At 49.6% G+C, this 16573-nt stretch overlaps 2 protein-coding genes across 2 annotated transcripts in view; one reads left to right on the top strand and one right to left on the bottom strand.

The window, feature by feature from the left end:
* Positions 1–1332, bottom strand: part of ATP5MD (ATP synthase membrane subunit DAPIT) — a 4316-nt gene extending 2984 nt beyond the window's left edge. The window contains exon 1 of the mRNA XM_006021288.2: positions 1227–1332. The gene's annotated coding sequence lies outside the window, so the exon portion shown is untranslated. The remainder of the gene's footprint in view (positions 1–1226) is intronic.
* Positions 1333–1376: 44 nt separating this feature from the next.
* PDCD11 (programmed cell death 11) overlaps positions 1377–16573 on the top strand; it is a 39990-nt gene continuing 24793 nt past the window's right edge. Inside the window, exons 1-12 of the mRNA XM_006021290.2 lie at positions 1377–1459; positions 3060–3171; positions 4124–4255; positions 7532–7699; positions 8641–8802; positions 9468–9591; positions 10939–11120; positions 12216–12323; positions 12886–13092; positions 14084–14208; positions 14624–14684; positions 15238–15384. Coding sequence (XP_006021352.1) covers positions 3070–3171; positions 4124–4255; positions 7532–7699; positions 8641–8802; positions 9468–9591; positions 10939–11120; positions 12216–12323; positions 12886–13092; positions 14084–14208; positions 14624–14684; positions 15238–15384 — 1518 coding nt within the window. The 5' untranslated portion in view covers positions 1377–1459; positions 3060–3069. The remainder of the gene's footprint in view (positions 1460–3059; positions 3172–4123; positions 4256–7531; positions 7700–8640; positions 8803–9467; positions 9592–10938; positions 11121–12215; positions 12324–12885; positions 13093–14083; positions 14209–14623; positions 14685–15237; positions 15385–16573) is intronic.

A 16573-nucleotide genomic window follows, 5' to 3' on the forward strand; every position in this document is an offset into this window, starting at 1 on the left:
AGATGGGGTCGGATGGCCCCAGCAAGGTGACCATCCAGTCTCCTCTTGATTTCCAGGGTAGGTGACTGCACCACCTCTCAAGTGAGCTTATTCCCCAGCCTGGACACCCTGACTGTGAAGAAGCTTTTCCTGATGTTGAGCCTTGAAACAGTCTTCCAGATGGAGGCCCCTGCAGCGAGGGAGGGGGTGCAGCGGGGGGCAGGTGCAGTCCAGCTGGGGCGTGGCACCGAGCGCCAAGTGGCTCATCTGGGAGGCTCCCGCCACCACAAGAGGCACGTGGCCCCCAGATCGGTGCGTTTGATTGGCTGGACCGACGCGTCGGCGCACCTCTAGTTCCAACACAACGAGATCTGGATTTTAAGGAGTTCTTTGGAGTCAAGTTTCCAGAGGTAGACGTGCATTGTACGTGCTCCAGCTGCGACTACGGCCGGGAGGGAAGAATGAACGTCTCTTTGCGAATCACCTTGTCACAACCCCCACAGCAGGCGAGTCCGCTCTTTCCGTTCGGGGCCCATGTTGCCAGCCACCCCACGACACCACGAAAAGGTCACCGTTACGGTTTGCTGCACCTCGGTCCCCAGCTCTGCCTCAGACGAGGTTTGGAGGAGATGGTGACACAACTCGCACACCAAAACAAACTCAAATTTGAGTCCCTATGACACAGGGACGTGCGCCGTTAGCGTGCTACGGGGCACGTTGTCATTTACGGTCGTGGTCAACTGACAAATCGCTGTACCGACACACGAGTTTTGTGGAGGGCTGCTAAAACAAACATCGCCGCTCCGCCGTGCTCCGACTCTCCCACGATGAGAAATTAACCGGCGCGACAAACTCCAGCGTGCATTTACGAAAATATTGGATTAGGAAATAAACCAAAAAAGCCCCACGAACAACAACAACGCCAGGAACAACAGCTTGAGACCCCGTCATTATTCTTCCCAGCCTTTGCTTTCGATCAAGGATCTCACACCCCCGTTGGGCAGCATCGCTCCGCCCATCCATCACGCCTGGGCTGGGACGAACGCGCCCTGCCGTCCGTGTCCCAAGAAATGTCCCGAGCGGGCACCCGTACTAAGGTGGCCTGTAGCTGCCCTGACGGGCCTCAGCCTTTCCCGCACACCCGACCTGCTCCCCGGCTCTGGCCATCTACCAGACAAGACGGGGAGCAACCCGTCCCCTCTCCATCCCGCTCCAGCCTCCTCTCCTCTCCTCTCCGCCACACTAACCTCACCCGCCGCCCTGCCGCTCCGTGCCCTTCGCCGGCAAAATGGCGGCGCCCGGAAGCCCCAATCGCGTCTATTTCCGCCCCCACCCCCTTGCGCTGCTCTCGCCTCGCGCAGCGGACATGACGTCACAAGGAGCCGCGGATTGGCTAAACCGCTTGACCTTTGCCCTCCCTTCCTCAGGGGTAGTACTTCCGGGTGACGCTGAGGCTACCTTGTGCGTGCTGCTGAGCGAGGTGAGCGCGGGGTTGTGGTGTCGCCGGGCCAGGAGCTCTCTAGGCCCAGTTTGCCTTTGTTGCCCGATCTTGCTCTTTTTTTCTGGTTTCCGTTCTCTGATGTATAATACATCTGACAGGGGTTTCTCTCTGTTTGAAGGAGTACTTAGCTTTGACTCGTGTGTTTGTTTCATTCTGTCAGTAACATCCCGTTGCGCCTGAAATGGGATGGGAGTGGCGGCAAGGTGACGATCAACCGTGGTTTAGAATGGGAAATGGAGAATGCTGTTGCATGTTTGGTATTTCCAGTTTTGCAGGGAAACTTCCGAAGTAAAATGGAAGGACCTCCCTCAGAATTTGGGCGTGCTAGCACGTTTTCACGTGCCCCCAGGGAAGTGCTGTAACTTTGATTCACCACCGAGTGTCAGAACCTCTGCCTAAAATGACCCATTCAGCTGCCAGCATCCTCTGAATTCAGCATTATGGGTTGTGACCCAAAAGCGGGTCGCAAGAATGTGTGACAGGGTCATGAAAAAGCTTTAAAAATGGATTCTCCTTTAAAAATGAAGAAACATTTTCCATGTTTCCTAAAAATATGGGAAATAGTGGCTTTTGTCTTGCAGGCTGTCAGAGTCCAGCCTCCGAGGAGCTGCTTGAGGCTCCCCCTACCCCACGTGCACCCCCTTTGCCCCGCACACTGAGGGGTGGGGGTGAGGGACGCTAGGTCAGGGCTGGCCGTAGATGTTTAGCACATCCGAATGGATCCGGATTTTAAAAAAAAAAGGTTGAGAAGCACTGCTCTGTCTAAACATGCACGTGTTGATCCAGAATTAGCACCAGGTGATAGCTGCAAAATACAACACCGATTCCTGCAGCTGTTGAGGCACTGCTGGAACAACCTGCGTGAGGTTATGAGGTCTGACTCTGTAGTGGTTTGTCTGAAGCGGGGCTGTCCAACTGTCCCCAAGGGATTAATCTGTGGTCCCTGGGCTCGTGGTCTGGGCACTGCTCCCTTCTTTTATTTTTGTTGCTGCTTCTCGAGTCCCTGGGCTGTCCTGTCTTCCTGCAGCTTCTGCGGCAGGTACCCACTCATGAGGGTGGAGTGGAGTGGCACCACCAATGGGGCTGAGAGCGCCTGTGGCTGGAGGCATCCAGGAACCACATACGGCATCTGCGTTGAAATTGAAAGGATTTAAAATAAGGTTTCCTACGTGCTGATTTCAAATGGTTTTGCTTTACATCAATTTGCTTTGTTTACTGGGAATCGGTTCAGATCATGTCCAAGGTTAAAGTATCATCCTTAATGTGTATAAAGTACTCGGTTACAAGCCTGATAATGTAAAAATGTTAGAGAGTTGAAAACATGTTAAGAATTCTGATAGCTGATGTGTTGTATCGCTGACATCTTGAAATGCGCGTTGACATGTTCTCAGAGGCCGCTATTTTTTTTCTAAACTTTGAGTTGCCGTCAGATAAAGTGTTTATCATTTCCTGACTGCAAATAAATCAAACTGCTTTCTCTTTGGCTTCAAGACATTTTATTGTCATGTCACTCCAGCTCTGATGTAGAACAGTGGTGACAGTTGCAGATCTCATTACTGTTTGTTTCTTTTTCCTTTAGAAATGCAACTATGGCATCTACTGAAGAAAGCTTCCCTCGAGGTGGTACCCAGAAGAAACCCAAAAAGGGGAGAGCAGCCAGGCAGTCAATAGAGCGGGATAACTTATTTGATGTGAGTTGCTTTCACTTGCAGAGCAAATCTGCTCATGAATTATTCCAGTGCTGAATAACATGAGCTGGCTCTGTGGTCCTTGCTTCCATGTACTTTGACATTCTTGTCTGAGTACAGTTTGCAGTATTCAGCTCATTAATACTGGTCTTCATCATGGAGCCTAGGATTTAAATGACTCTTAAAAGTATCGCTAGTATCTGACACTTGCTGACTGTTTTGGCAAACAGTTAATTCAATGTAATGAACAAATCTTTGCCTTTTTTAATATCTCATGGGTGTTTGAGGCTGTGCAGTCTGCCTTGAGATAGCAGTGCTGGGCCAGATTCAGCCCTGATGTAATGACACTGCTCTTGGTGGATTTGCATGAGGGAGAAATTTGAACAAACCTTTGGGTTTCTCATGTTCCGTGGAGCCTTCAGGGTCCGTTACTTTGCTATTTTGAAAGTGTTTCAAAATTTAGCAAAGTTGCTTGCTGAGGAGTGTGGCCCCTGGGCGAACCAAACGTTTATTGTCAGCCTCTGGCCTAGTTGCTGTCTTGTGAGCTCAGAACGTGTTTGAGTGCACAGTTGGTTCAGAATCTAGGCCCCTGGTAAATCTGGTTCAGCCACTCTGGGAATGCCTATGTAAATAAGGGCCTCATTTAAGTTTTTTGACAGGAGGGGTGACTATAGGTTTCTTGCTGTTTGGCTTTAACTCCATAATGACTTTGCTCAAACTGTTTTGTACCAAGCGTGTGAGAGAGAGAGAGAGAGGGGGAGGGAAGAAACTTGAACAGATACAAAGACTTGAGTATAGGAGACTGCAGAGGAATTCTCTTGTCAGCCTGAACTCTCTAGTCTTTTCCTCTCAACTGGAGTGGTTAGTAACTTTGTTCTTCCTTGGTGTAGTTGTTGTGGAGCACAGCAACCATCTCTTCAAATTCTTTTTTTCTACCCCTTAAAATCTGCCTTAGACCCACCATGAGGAAGGATCTCAGAAAAGGAAGAGGAACCAGGAGCAGCCAGAAAAGCGGAAAAAGCTCAAGACGGAGAAAAAACAAGCTGTTAAAGACCATGCCAGAGATTTTGACCTGCTCACAGTTGAGGTTTGTGTAGTATTGTTCCGAGGCAAGTGTTGGCTGCTTTGCTTACGATGCAGCTGTGAGGTTTCTTTTTCCTAAGTCCTCTTGCAGCCACCAGCCTTCAGGCCAGTGAGAGCTGGTTGTCTTTTCACAGCCTCTCCTTAACTGACCTGAGGGGTGAATACAACAGGCAGGGCTCTGCTGGTTAGTCGGTTATTTCCCTCTTCCAAGCAGTAGTATCATATCTTAGTGACATGTACTGAGAAAACACATATCTTACTTGAGGTTTCCTCTAGCAATGCAGGCAGAGCATTGATGTGTTTTTTTTTTTTTGTCTTGGGATGTACAGTAAACAGCTACTGAAAGGGACCTGGCTTCATTAAAGGTCTGGTCCCAAACCAAACTCACTGTACCACTAAATTGGCCATCAGACAACTGGGACACCAGCTTGAATGTTCAAGCTTGCCCTCACCCTGTGAGATTTCTCATTCTTTCTCCACTGTCACATTGGTGTTTCTGTCGTATATTCCCCATCTGCAGGCGTCCTCATGAGTCTGCACAGGGAATACCAGGCTTGTGTCTTCTCCCCACATGCATATATTTAACCTTTAATTGCCTGTGCTCTGTCACTCCACTTCCTCAATGTTAAGTCTTACCTCAGAAAGGAGGCACATGGGAAAAACCATATCCAGTACTGAAAGGTCTTGAGGAGATGATCAGGGGCTCCTGTTTTCCATGTAGATTCACAGATGTTAGGGTCGGAAGGGACCTCAATAGATCATCGAGTCCGACCCCCTGCATAAGCAGGAACCTCCTCTTGAAGACCCCCAGGGTAGGGGAGAGCACCACCTCTGTCTTTTAACACAAGAGCAAGGGCACAGATTCACAGAAGTTTAGGGCTGGAAGGGACCTCATGAAATCATCAGCTCCAGCCCCCCTGCTCTGGGCAGGAAAGGCTGCTGGGGTCAAATAACCCCAGCAAGGTGTGCGTCCAGTCTCCTTTTGAAGAGCGGACTGGCCAAGTTCGCCGATGACACCAAACTTTGGGGCAAAGCATCCACACCAGAAGACAGGCGGGTGATCCAGGCTGACCTGGACAGGCTCAGCAAGTGGGCGGATGAGAATCTGATGGTGTTCAACGCCGATAAATGCAAGGTTCTCCACCTTGGGAAGAAAAACCCGCAGTATCCTTATAGGCTCGGCAGTGCTATGTTGGCTAGCACTATGGAAGAAAGAGACTTGGGGGTCATCATTGACCACAAGATGAACATGAGCCTGCAATGCGATGTGGCGGCTAGTAAAGCGACCAAAACGCTGGCTTGCATCCATAGATGCTTCTCAAGCAAATCCCGGGACGTCATTCTCCCCTTGTACTCGGCCTTGGTGAGGCCGCAGCTGGAGTACTGCGTCCAGTTTTGGGCTCCACAATTCAAAAAGGATGTGGAGAAGCTTGAGAGAGTCCAGAGAAGAGCCACGCGCATGATCAGAGGTCAGGGAAGCAGACCCTACGATGACAGGCTGAGAGCCCTGGGGCTCTTTAGCCTGGAAAAGCGCAGGCTCAGGGGTGATCTGATGGCCACCTATAAGTTTATCAGGGGTGACCACCAGTATCTGGGGGAACGTTTGTTCACCAGAGCGCCCCAAGGGATGACGACTAGGTCGAATGGTCATAAACTACGACAAGACCGTTTCAGGCTGGACATAAGGAAGAACTTCTTTACTGTCCGAGCCCCCAAGGTCTGGAACAGCCTGCCACCGGAGGTGGTTCAAGCGCCTACATTGAACACCTTCAAGAGCAAACTGGATGCTTATCTTGCTGGGATCCTATGACCCCAGCTGACTTCCTGCCCTTTGGGCGGGGGGCTGGACTCGATGATCTTCCGAGGTCCCTTCCAGCCCTGATGTCTATGAAATCTATGAAATCTCCAGGATAGGTGCCTGCACCAGCCCCATGGGGTGTCTGTTCCAGAGTCTGGTCACGATCCGTTCAGTTTAATTAAAAAGATGGGGGTGGAGAAGCTGGAAGCAAATTTTGTCATACGACATGATTAAATTTTGGAATTTGGCCACAAGAAGGCATTGGGCCAGGGTTGTAACATGATTAGATGTCAGTGTGGGTGGCCAGAGTTCTCACAGTTAATGGTGGCAGAGGGATATTGCACTTTGTGCATCAGGGCTTAAGTCAGCAGATTGAGACTAGGGTGAGGTCTGGGGCATGGATTTTCCAGTTTCTTGCCTGTGGTTCTTACACTGTTCCCTGAAATAACTGGTCTTGGCCAGTGGTGGACAGGATGCCAGTCTAGAGAGAGCTTTGGTTTGGTTCTGTGCTGTGTTTGGAAGAGGGATGAAGCTACTTCTCGTCTGGTTGCTCTGTGAATCCTTGGGTAGAACGTGCTGTAAGATACCCCACTGCCAGCACGAGGCACCACCTCCAGATAGCAACTGGCTTCACCTAGCTTGGGAAGCTGATGTCCCCATCAGTCACTCCTGCCTCATATGACAGGGAGGCATCTCTTCCTGCCCAGCTCCTAGCCCTGACAAGAGTGCACATTTCACTGCTGTCATCAGGTATCCCCGAGTGTCCTGCTTTATGCTGTTTGTAGAGACCTTCTCAGAGGGCCGCTTCTGACTGTGGATCAGCTGGCCAGCAGACCTCTCTTGTGTGAGGCTGCAGTGTACGCTGACAGAAGGGCTTCTCCTGCTGGCTTGGCTATATCGAGTCCCTGAAATGACACAAGCAGACCTGACAAAAGCATCCTCCTGTCTGCAGAGTTCAGCTTGCCAGGCCTTTTTGCCAAAAGAGCTGCGTCATTTTGCATCTCTCACTATCGTAGCTTTGCTGGCAGCATTTTATGGTGCAGCCCAGGTCTGTATTATGCCAGCAGTGGGTTTGGAAATGGCTGAGCATTGGCAGAAGTGCTGGAGGTGCTTTGTGTGATGCAGGTTCCCGTGGGGAGTTTGCTTTGGCTTTCAGCATGGCCCAGGGGAGGGAGCATGGGACTGGGATCCAGGGTAACTGGGTTCTCCTGCCAGCTCCACCACTGGCCTGCTGAATTGCCTTGGGCAGGTCCCTTTACCTCCCTGCATCTTTTTGTCCTGAGCTCTCAGTGCTAATATTGGTCTCTGCTATGAAGGGTGTGGAGTTGCGCTGATGGAAAATGCTGTGATCTCGCTAGAAGCTGTAAGCTCTTTTCTGCTTAAATCTGTAAAGTCCCTGCTCAGGACAGAGACCTGTGTATGGTGCCTTCTCATATTTGACTCATGAAGGGATCCAGAGCGCTGTTTTCTCTTCTCTTCCAGACCCTGAGTGAAGGGATGCTGTTGCTTGGCTGTGTGAAGGAGGCCAACAGCTTTGAGCTAGTGGTCAGCTTGCCCAATGGACTCACTGGCTTCGTGCAAGTGACAAGTATCTGTGACTCCTACACCCAAATGCTGAGTGAGCAGGTGGCCAAGCAGGAGCTCTTGGAGGTGAGGGGGCTCTGAGCGGTGGTGTGCATCCTGGGGCGGGTGAGAGCAAAGAGGCCTCGCAGGCACCAACCCTGAGGCACTGCAGAAGAATCAGGTCTCTGCTGACAGATGGGAGACCCAGTCTGGATCACTTTTTCCTGGCCTTGTGTTTCCTTCACCAGCAGAGTCTGTGAACCCAGCAAGCTCAGGGTGTTCAACAGCAGCCATAACTGAGCAGTGGTTCCCCAGTCTTAAAGCCTACTCTGTGTGTGTGGTTGGGGGGTGGGGGGGAAATCAGGGTGTCATTCAGATGTCTCACTTCCCAGCAGGGATGAGAAAACTACCCTCTTTCAAGCCATCCCCCAGAGGTTGGTCTGTGATGTTTTCCACCATGCCAAGATATTGCAGATTGATATTCAATGCAGGGGTCTGTTCAAAGTAGCCTGTCTAATTCCTTGAGAGCATGAATGTACCAGAGGAGGAGGTGGAGCAAGTCCATTCCCAGGTCTCAGCTTAGCCAAGTGCTTGTTTAAAATTGTGCTTGGAGGAGGGATCTTTGTAGTGAGAGATGAGAAACAGTCCCAGCTCTCTTCATGCCTTGTGCTAAAAAGGGACCTGAGAGTGGGACCATAATAGGCTCAGGTGGTGTGTCCTCATTCTGATCGGTCACCCCTGGCTATATGAGTCCTGAGCAAACCTCACCATTGATGATGAATGACCAGATGGTTTCAGCTGTGCTGTTATTACATGCCTCCTTCCTTGCTGGTGTCCTGAATTAGCTATACCCGGTGTTCCCAGACTTCATGGTACATTCTGCCTGGTTATGCTGCTGAGAACAAAGCTTTCCTCTCGGGTCTGTATTTCAAAATCTTCTTCCCTGAAACGTTCTAAGATCCAGCATCAGTTAACATTGCTAATCTTGAGCCTTTTCTTGCCCTTATTTTAATTTTATTGCTGTTCAGGATTTGAATTCGCTGTCAGACCTGTACCCACCAGGGATGCTGGTGAGATGTGCTGTGACCAGTCTTCAGAAGACTATAGATGGACATCAGAGTGTCAAGCTGTCTATTAACCCCAAAGATGTCAACAAGGCTCTGAACGCCTTGGCTCTTAGATCAGGCATGGTATGTGTTATGGATTCATGGAGGCCTCCCTGGATGTTAGAGTGGTCTCTCCTTCCTGTCTCTTCCTTGTATACACACCTTGAGTAGATTCATTTTGTCCTTGCATGGAATCAAAGCAAGAATTGGTGCTTTTCTTTCTCTGTGTAATTATTTTGGTAGGTAGCATAGTATAAAGCAATAAGCTCTGGTCTGAGAGTTGTGAGTCATGAGATATTTCTCTGCTACTGACTTGTTTGGTTTTGGGCAAGTCACTTAACCTCTTGTCTATGCTTCAGTTTCTCTATCAGCAAACCAGGCATAATATTTAGCCACCTAATTAAGAGAGATGTTTTGTGCTTAGTTAGTTGTTTTCATGGTGTCAGCTTCATTCAGATGACGGGCCCGTGTCTAATTTGCACGGCTATTAATTTTCAAAGTCCTTTTGTTATTAAAGCTGCAGTTGGCCAGGAATCCCTGGGATACCTGCCTTGGCTGGACAAGCAGAGCAGGAACACATTTTCCAGAGATACCATAGATTCCTCGGTAGGGAGAGTTGAATGTATCCAAAGCAGTGTAGGTGATTCCAAGATCCTGGCCCCATGGTGGGAGGAAACTTGTGTGCAGGCAGCCTGCTGACAGAGCCACATTGTTTGTGATGTCGAGTGGTAATGCTTCCCTCCTCACAGCTGCTTTCTGGCTTGGTATCCAGTGTGGAAGATCATGGCTACCTCGTTGATGTTGGAGTCAGCGGCACTAAAGCGTTCCTGCCTCGTCAGAAAGCCCAGGATTACCTCAGATCATCCAACAAAGGTAAGGTGGAGTTGTGCGTGGTAAAGCTAAAGGTAGGGAATAGGGATGGCCTGGAGCCTTTCACCTCTGGGTCGTTGATGCAAACTCAGCTCAGATCAGTGAGACCCACGGTTCCTGCCAGCAGCTGGTGGTTCAGTGGCATTTAGGCAGTGGACATTTCCTGATGGAGCAATGTCTCCATTACAGATCCTTCTGTTCTGACTGGCTATTGCTCATAGAATAATAAAGAAGTAGGGCTGGAAGGGACCTCCATAGGTCACATCTACTCCAACCACCTGCCTGAGGCAACATCATCCCTATCAAAACCATCCTGTACAAATCCATAATTTGACCTCTTAATAAAACTACAGTCAACCCTGACACAGCACAAGACATCATACCGAAACCTGCCTCAAGGAAAGCTGGGGGACCACAGTAGCCAACTTCCTGCTGCTGTATAAAGTCGTTAATACAGGTTTCCCTCGATTTATGCAGGTTCGATTTATGCGAATTTGCTCTTATGTGAATGACCCTTTTGTACCCGGAATTCGTTATATGTGAGGTAAATTCACATATATGCGATTGGCATAGGCCTGGAGAATGCTGCATAAAGCGAACTTACTTTATAATGTAATAAACAGGGATAGATTCCTGTGTCAGCTGCTCCTGGGGCTGCTCCAGCATGGGCTGGGGTGTGTGTGGACAAGTGGAGCCCCAGGTGATGCATGGTGCAGCACTCACCTCATCCCTGGCTGCAGTGGCCCCGGGAGCTGCTGGCACCTGCTGCCTGCAGCCACTGGGTTGCACCATGCCCCAAACCCCCTGGGGCTCTGCCTGTCCCCACTCACCCCAGCTTCTGCTGCAGCTGTCCTGGGAGTGGCCAGTGCCAGCTCCCTGTAGCCACTGGGCTTCACCAGACCAAAATGGTGATATGGTCTGACCCTGAGCAGAGGGGCAAGACCATCTAGCCAGGACCTTGCAGGTTTAAGTCTCAGCAGGGGCATTGGCACAGCTCAGTGAAAATCTCCAGCATTGGCTGCATCCAACACCCAATACCTTGGAGGAAGGCATAAAAAAACTCCTAACACAGGAACAGCGGCGAAGGAGAGAGGGGGAGCTGGAATTTCCTCCCACCCCATGCAGCAGCCAGCAAAAGCCTAGGAAATATTCATAGTAGAACATAGGCACAGCTGTGCCTAGATCAACCCCAACCAATGTGTGGTTGCGTAGAGGCTGAAGTCTGAGTGGGGATAAGGACTAAACTCCCTTTCAGCATCTTTCCCATCCCCAGAAGGGAGGCTCCAAGTTCTGACTCAGAAGGTGACTAGCAAGGCAGTGGGTTATCTGGCATGTGTCCTGTGTTTGTAGGGGCTGAACTGAAAATAGGGCAGTACCTGAACTGTCTTGTTGAGGAGGTGAAGAACAATGGGAGGATTGTCCGTCTGTCTGTGGGTCGGTCTGAGGTTGCTGCTGCCATTGCGACCGAAGAACAGAACTGGACGCTCAGTAACTTGCTGCCGGGGCTGGTGGTAAAAGCCCAGGTTCAGAAGGTAAACTTGCATTTGTTAACCTAGGGTTTGGGTGGGCAGGGACGGCTGGCCAGGGATATGTTCTGCCTTGAAGAGCGTGAGCTGGAACTAGATGAATATGCAAATCCAAGTAAGGACTTTCTGCCTGCTGGCCCTGTTGGCTTGGTGTGGGATCTGAGCTCTGTGCTGCATGCACTGCCAACTACAAAGCCCCTTGGCTTGCAGTGCTGATGAGCCTCTTCGTGATTTTGTAGCGTAAAGGAAGAGCAGGTACTCCATAGGAGTAAGGTCTCCTTTTCTCTAGAAATGAGTAGGTCTGACTCGGAAAGCATGAGAGCAAGTGACCTAGTGTCCCATCACAGCATCACCCTTCCTACCGCAGCCTTCGTACTAGAGAGGTGAACCCTTCCACTCCCACATGAGGCTGGAAGTGAAAGGTGGCAGCTTGCTGCAGTACTGGATGAAGTGTCAGGCTTTCCGTTCCCTGGACTCGTCCTCCTAGTTGCCCTTCCTGCTGCACCTAGGGACACGGGAAGGAGCCCCATAGAATGGTGGCTCTCCCTTAAACCTCCACCCTCTGGAGACAGCTCTTTGGAAGGCTGCAGCGATCTAGTCCCTCCCATTTGTGCTCTGCCTTCATCAAGGTGAACCTAATAAGACTTCAAGCATTAGAAGTGGCAACATTAAATGCCACGTCCTTTCCCTTTCCCATGAATGGGAACACCTCCCCTGCTTTTGTTCTGTGCTCTTGGCAGAATCAAAGCTTCAGTTCAGGCTCTGAAGCTTTGTTTACTTATTTTTTTGCAAGCTCAGAAGTTCCATGTTCTTGTGCCTTGTCTGACTGTGGGGTTTTTGGCTCATGAGGAGCTCTTTGGAACCATGACAACATGCACAGTCTGGTTTCCAAGGAAAATTGGAATCCCAGAATGCAAAGGAAATGGGTAGCTCTGGGGGCTTGGGTCTTTCGGGACAAATGCTGAAGGATTCTTTTCCAGCAGATGCAAGAAGTAGACACCTGAGCCATGGGCCTATTCTGGTCAATGTAGCTGCTGCTGAGTACCAGCGGGATGTCTGTTTGTGATGTGACCTGCTGAAGAATGTCTTTCTTCCCTTTAGGTGACTCCATATGGTCTCACTCTGAATTTCCTCTCTTCCTTCACTGGGATCGTGGACTTCATGCATCTGGACCCCAAAAAAGCGGGGAGCTATTCACAAAACCAAACTGTAAGTAGATGGGGGTGTGGTTGTGGGAACCAGAAAGCTCCGTAAATTCCTTCTTTCCTTTCCTTCCCTAACAACTCCTTAGTAAAGGAGGGAGGGGGTCAACGACAGTTGGTAGGATGGTTGGCAGAATTAGCTTTGAGTGTTTTATTTTCCCAAGCTTTCTCCCCAGTTCCTCCCCCACCCCACTGCTTTCTTTGAATTCTGAATGTGCCACTAGGGACTCTGGGAGCTGGAGGGTATAGCTGGCGGAGGGTTTATGCTTAAGGTTTGGGAAGCTGAACACGTGCAGAATGGGGAATGGCTTCTTGGGAGGACTTACTGCTTGCAGTCACATTCTTCCCACCTTGCTGGCACCAAACTAGCCTCGCTAGTGTAAATAACTAAAGAAGAGTTTCCCAGCCTGTAAAGATACTGGGTTTAACATAGTGCTTTCTATCATCTCTGAAGTCCCAAAGATACAGCATAGGGATCTGTTGCAATGATTAATGATAGGATGTGTGATTGAAAACACTTTCACGTCTTCCCGTTGCTCGCCTACACCATGCTGTTGTCTTCTCCCCAGGTAAAAGCCTGCATCCTGTCTGTCCACCCTACATCCAAGGCAGTACGGTTCACTTTACGGCATGCCTTCTTCCAGCCCGGTGGCTTGCTAAGCCAGCTCTCCAGTGATCACTTTGGGGCTGTGGTGGCAGAGTGTACAGTGAAGAGTTTCTGCAAGAAGGCTGGTGCCATCTTTGAACTGGAGGATGGCACTCAGGCCTTTGCACGGGTAAGTACAGTAATAAATGCCATGGGAGCTAGGGCCAGGTGACTGTGGTGATGGAGCTGCCAGATGTTTGTGTGAAATCGCTGACCAAAAGAGTGTTTCTGAGGGAGCAATGTGATAACAACATATGTGGAAACCCTTTGTAGTAGAGTTCCTCCATAGTGTTTGGCATGTGACCATCACCATGTGCTGTTAATGCGCAAGAACTGGGAAGTGAAAATCTGTTGTCAGTCTGCGCGTTATCCAGGAGAAGAGAGCTGTCAGGAAAAGTCATTAATCTCAGGCTAATAATTCACAGTGCTAACAACCAAAGAAGGAAATGCATATTTTTAAAGTTCTTTTTAACATGATATTGAATCTGGAACATAGTAGGGGTCCATGGGTGGTACATACTGCAATAGGAAGTGGGTTTTGCCATTTTAAACTTCTGCTTCCAGAAACACACAACTGTCTGTCCAGATGAAATCTACTGGGTAGGGAGGGATTTGATTTGAGTAGAGGCAAACTCCACCCAAACCTGCTCTTTGTTGAGGTGTATGGGGGGTTTTGGGGGCAGGGGGGTTGTTTTTGCAAACAGGGGAAACAAGAAGTACAGGGCGGGGAGATTACACTTAACCCTGGCTGGGTAGGATAGGCTCCTTCTGGGGTTTTATCGGGGAAGTTAATTGATGCCACAGAAAACAGGTGAAATATTCAATAACATCTTAATGGCTTGACGTTGAAGTGGATGATGCCTTCAGTCCAAGCTGCTGTGGGGCTATCTTTCCCTGGGCTTGGTAGGCTACCCCTAGCGTGACAGCTGCAGCACTGCAGAGCTCTACTGTGGACGTTAGCTTGCATGGACCTCCCATGGGGATGGGATCTATGGATCTCTGGCTTAGCAGCACCCATGTGAGAATTGCTGAACCTCTTCCAGAGAACCCCCCGGTCTCACTTGTGCGAATGAATTCCACCTCCTGTTTCCAAATAGTTAGTCATCTCTTTGTTTTCATAGCTGAGACATCTCTCAAACACCAAAAACTCCTTGAAACCCGGGACTTTTAAGACAGGAAGCAAACACAAATGTCGAATCATTGACTACAGCCCTATGGATGAGGTGGCCATTTTGTCCCTGAAGCCGTAAGTTCTGCATGCAGTTACTGAGTTGTTTGTGAATGTAAGGGGGTGAAAGTATTGATGACAGGCAGCAAAAATCATACTGTTTTGGTTAGCTGGGGCTCAGAACCTGGAGTTCCCAGCTTGCTGTTTGCATAGTCCCCACCATGGAGTTTAGCCAGCGTTGTGACAGCTAGGAGGGTGTGGAAAGAGCACCCCTACCTCTGCTGACTTAGCTGTGCTGGTAAAATCTCAAGGGGAGAGGAAGGAAGGAGTTACTGGGACAGTGGAAGGACCAGCAACTGAAGTGATCAGGGGAAAGGGAGGAATTCTGGAGGTCTGTGAGTTGAGGTGAGGGCAGGATGGTCTTTATTGCTGCTGGGTTTCCCTCCAAGTTCAAGCTGACTTACAGGCCACCCCTTGCTATGTTTCTTCCTAGTCAAATTATTGATGCTCCGTTTCTGAGATATGAGGACATCCCTCCTGGGCACGTGGTGGAGGTAAGATCAGGGAGAACGTGACATATGTGATGCTGTTGGGTCCTTTGCTTGCTGGAACACTCAAGCTAATGCATTTTCCCTCTGCCTTGTTCATGCCCTCTGGGACTTGGCACTTGAGAATTCAAGAACAGTACTGGCAAAAGTCAGTTGCAAGTAACTGTGCTGAGTGAGGTTTTGACCCAGATTTATTGCTTGACTTGTCTTAGTGAGGGTATCACAGCCTTGCCAAAGCGCAGCATACCTGATTGCATGTTGGATAGACATACAGTCAGATATGTAAGGTCCTCAGTTCCTGAAGTCAATGGGAATTTTGTCCCTGACTTCAGCAGAGCCAGGACATGCTCCATGAATACAGCACAGTCTTACAAGGGGAGCTGTGCTGCTTCTCATGTACAGCTGGGGCCTGGCATGTGGCTAGTGTGGTAGATTGATCTCCAGGTGACCTGGGTTTATTGTTTGGTGGTGGTAGTAGGTGGGCGGTCTGGCCTATATGTTGGCCATTTCCCCACACGCGGACAGTGGCTGATCCTTTTCTCTTCTTTGGGGGCTCTAGGGCAAGGTGTTGGCTCTGAAACCCCTTGGGATGCAGGTGGAGGTGACTGATCACATCAAGGGACTGGTGCCTCGCCTGCACCTGGCAGACATGCTTCTGAAGCAGCCTGAGAAGAAGTACAGCGTGGGAGACAAAGTCAAGTGCCGGGTGAGACCCCAGCCACGGGCCCAACTGGGGGTTGGGGACTGACTTTGTTCTAAATCGCACTCTTCCACCAGAGCAGTGCCTGAAGGCTTAAAGCCTGACTCCATCCTCTCTCCTCCCACAGGGCTGTGTGCACATACGTGCTGGCTGTTTGTGAGTGTGCAGTGCCTATGTGAAAATGAAATCACTCCCTTTTCCCTGCTCCCCTCCTTGCTGGGCATCAGACTGAATGTTAGGAGATGTGGGCCCTGGTGACAGCTCTGATGCTGTGTGGCCTAGCAGGTTACACCTGCTGTGTGGCAGGTTACACCTGCTGCTGCATGAATTCAGGCTGGGAATCTCCTTGTTCCTAGTTGGGCCCCAGAAACAGCTAGGGACTGATTTTTTTTTTTTTTTTTTTTTTTGTGGGGGGGGGGGGGGTTTGTGGTTCAGCATCCTTGATGTCATAAGTCACTGAGAATCAGGCCATGGGTGTTTGACTTGTGCCAACAAAGGTAATAGGGTTATCAGTTGACTCTTTGTGAACTGTTTCCTGTTGGTAAAGCACTGACAGTGAGCCTTGCTGCCTTTCACTACAATACTCAGAGATCCTCTCACGAAGAGGTCTTGAAGTGCCAAATACACTCACTACATTTAACAGCTTCAGAAACTGCAGCCACGACTTGAAAAGGCACATGGAGATGAATGGACATGCACTGGCTTCTAAAAGAAACCTCGTAAAGGATTTTTAAATCCCAGCAGTTCTCCCTGCCAATGCCTGTCAGTATTGCTAGCTTCTCCGTTGGGCTGTGTTTTGATGAAGGCCCCTTGGAATAGACAAACAGTGAAAGTGCTTTGAAATGATAGTACTTTAACACTGGATCTGGATGCATGTATGTTTGGAGCAGTTTCAGAAGGGCAGCAGCTGTAACATCCGAATTGTTAATAGTGGACAAGTTGGAAAAGATTCAAATAGAGCCGGATCACTCCAGCTTTATCTTTGGATGAAGCAGTGTCTAAAGTTGGAGTGGTTTTGCTACATTTGTATTGTTCCTGATTTGTCCACCTGTAACCATTAAAACGATGCCGCTGCCGCCCTTTTGAAACATCATCCATACCCCTGCTCTCTTAGAACTGTTTTGCGTCTCCAGTCTGTTCTGCTCTGAGTGGAAGCTGAACAGCTGTGACTTTAAACCGGTTTCCTTCTGGCTTC

This window comes from Alligator sinensis, unplaced genomic scaffold, assembly GCF_000455745.1.
Source record: "Alligator sinensis unplaced genomic scaffold, ASM45574v1 scaffold61_1, whole genome shotgun sequence".
NCBI lineage: Eukaryota > Metazoa > Chordata > Crocodylia > Alligatoridae > Alligator > Alligator sinensis.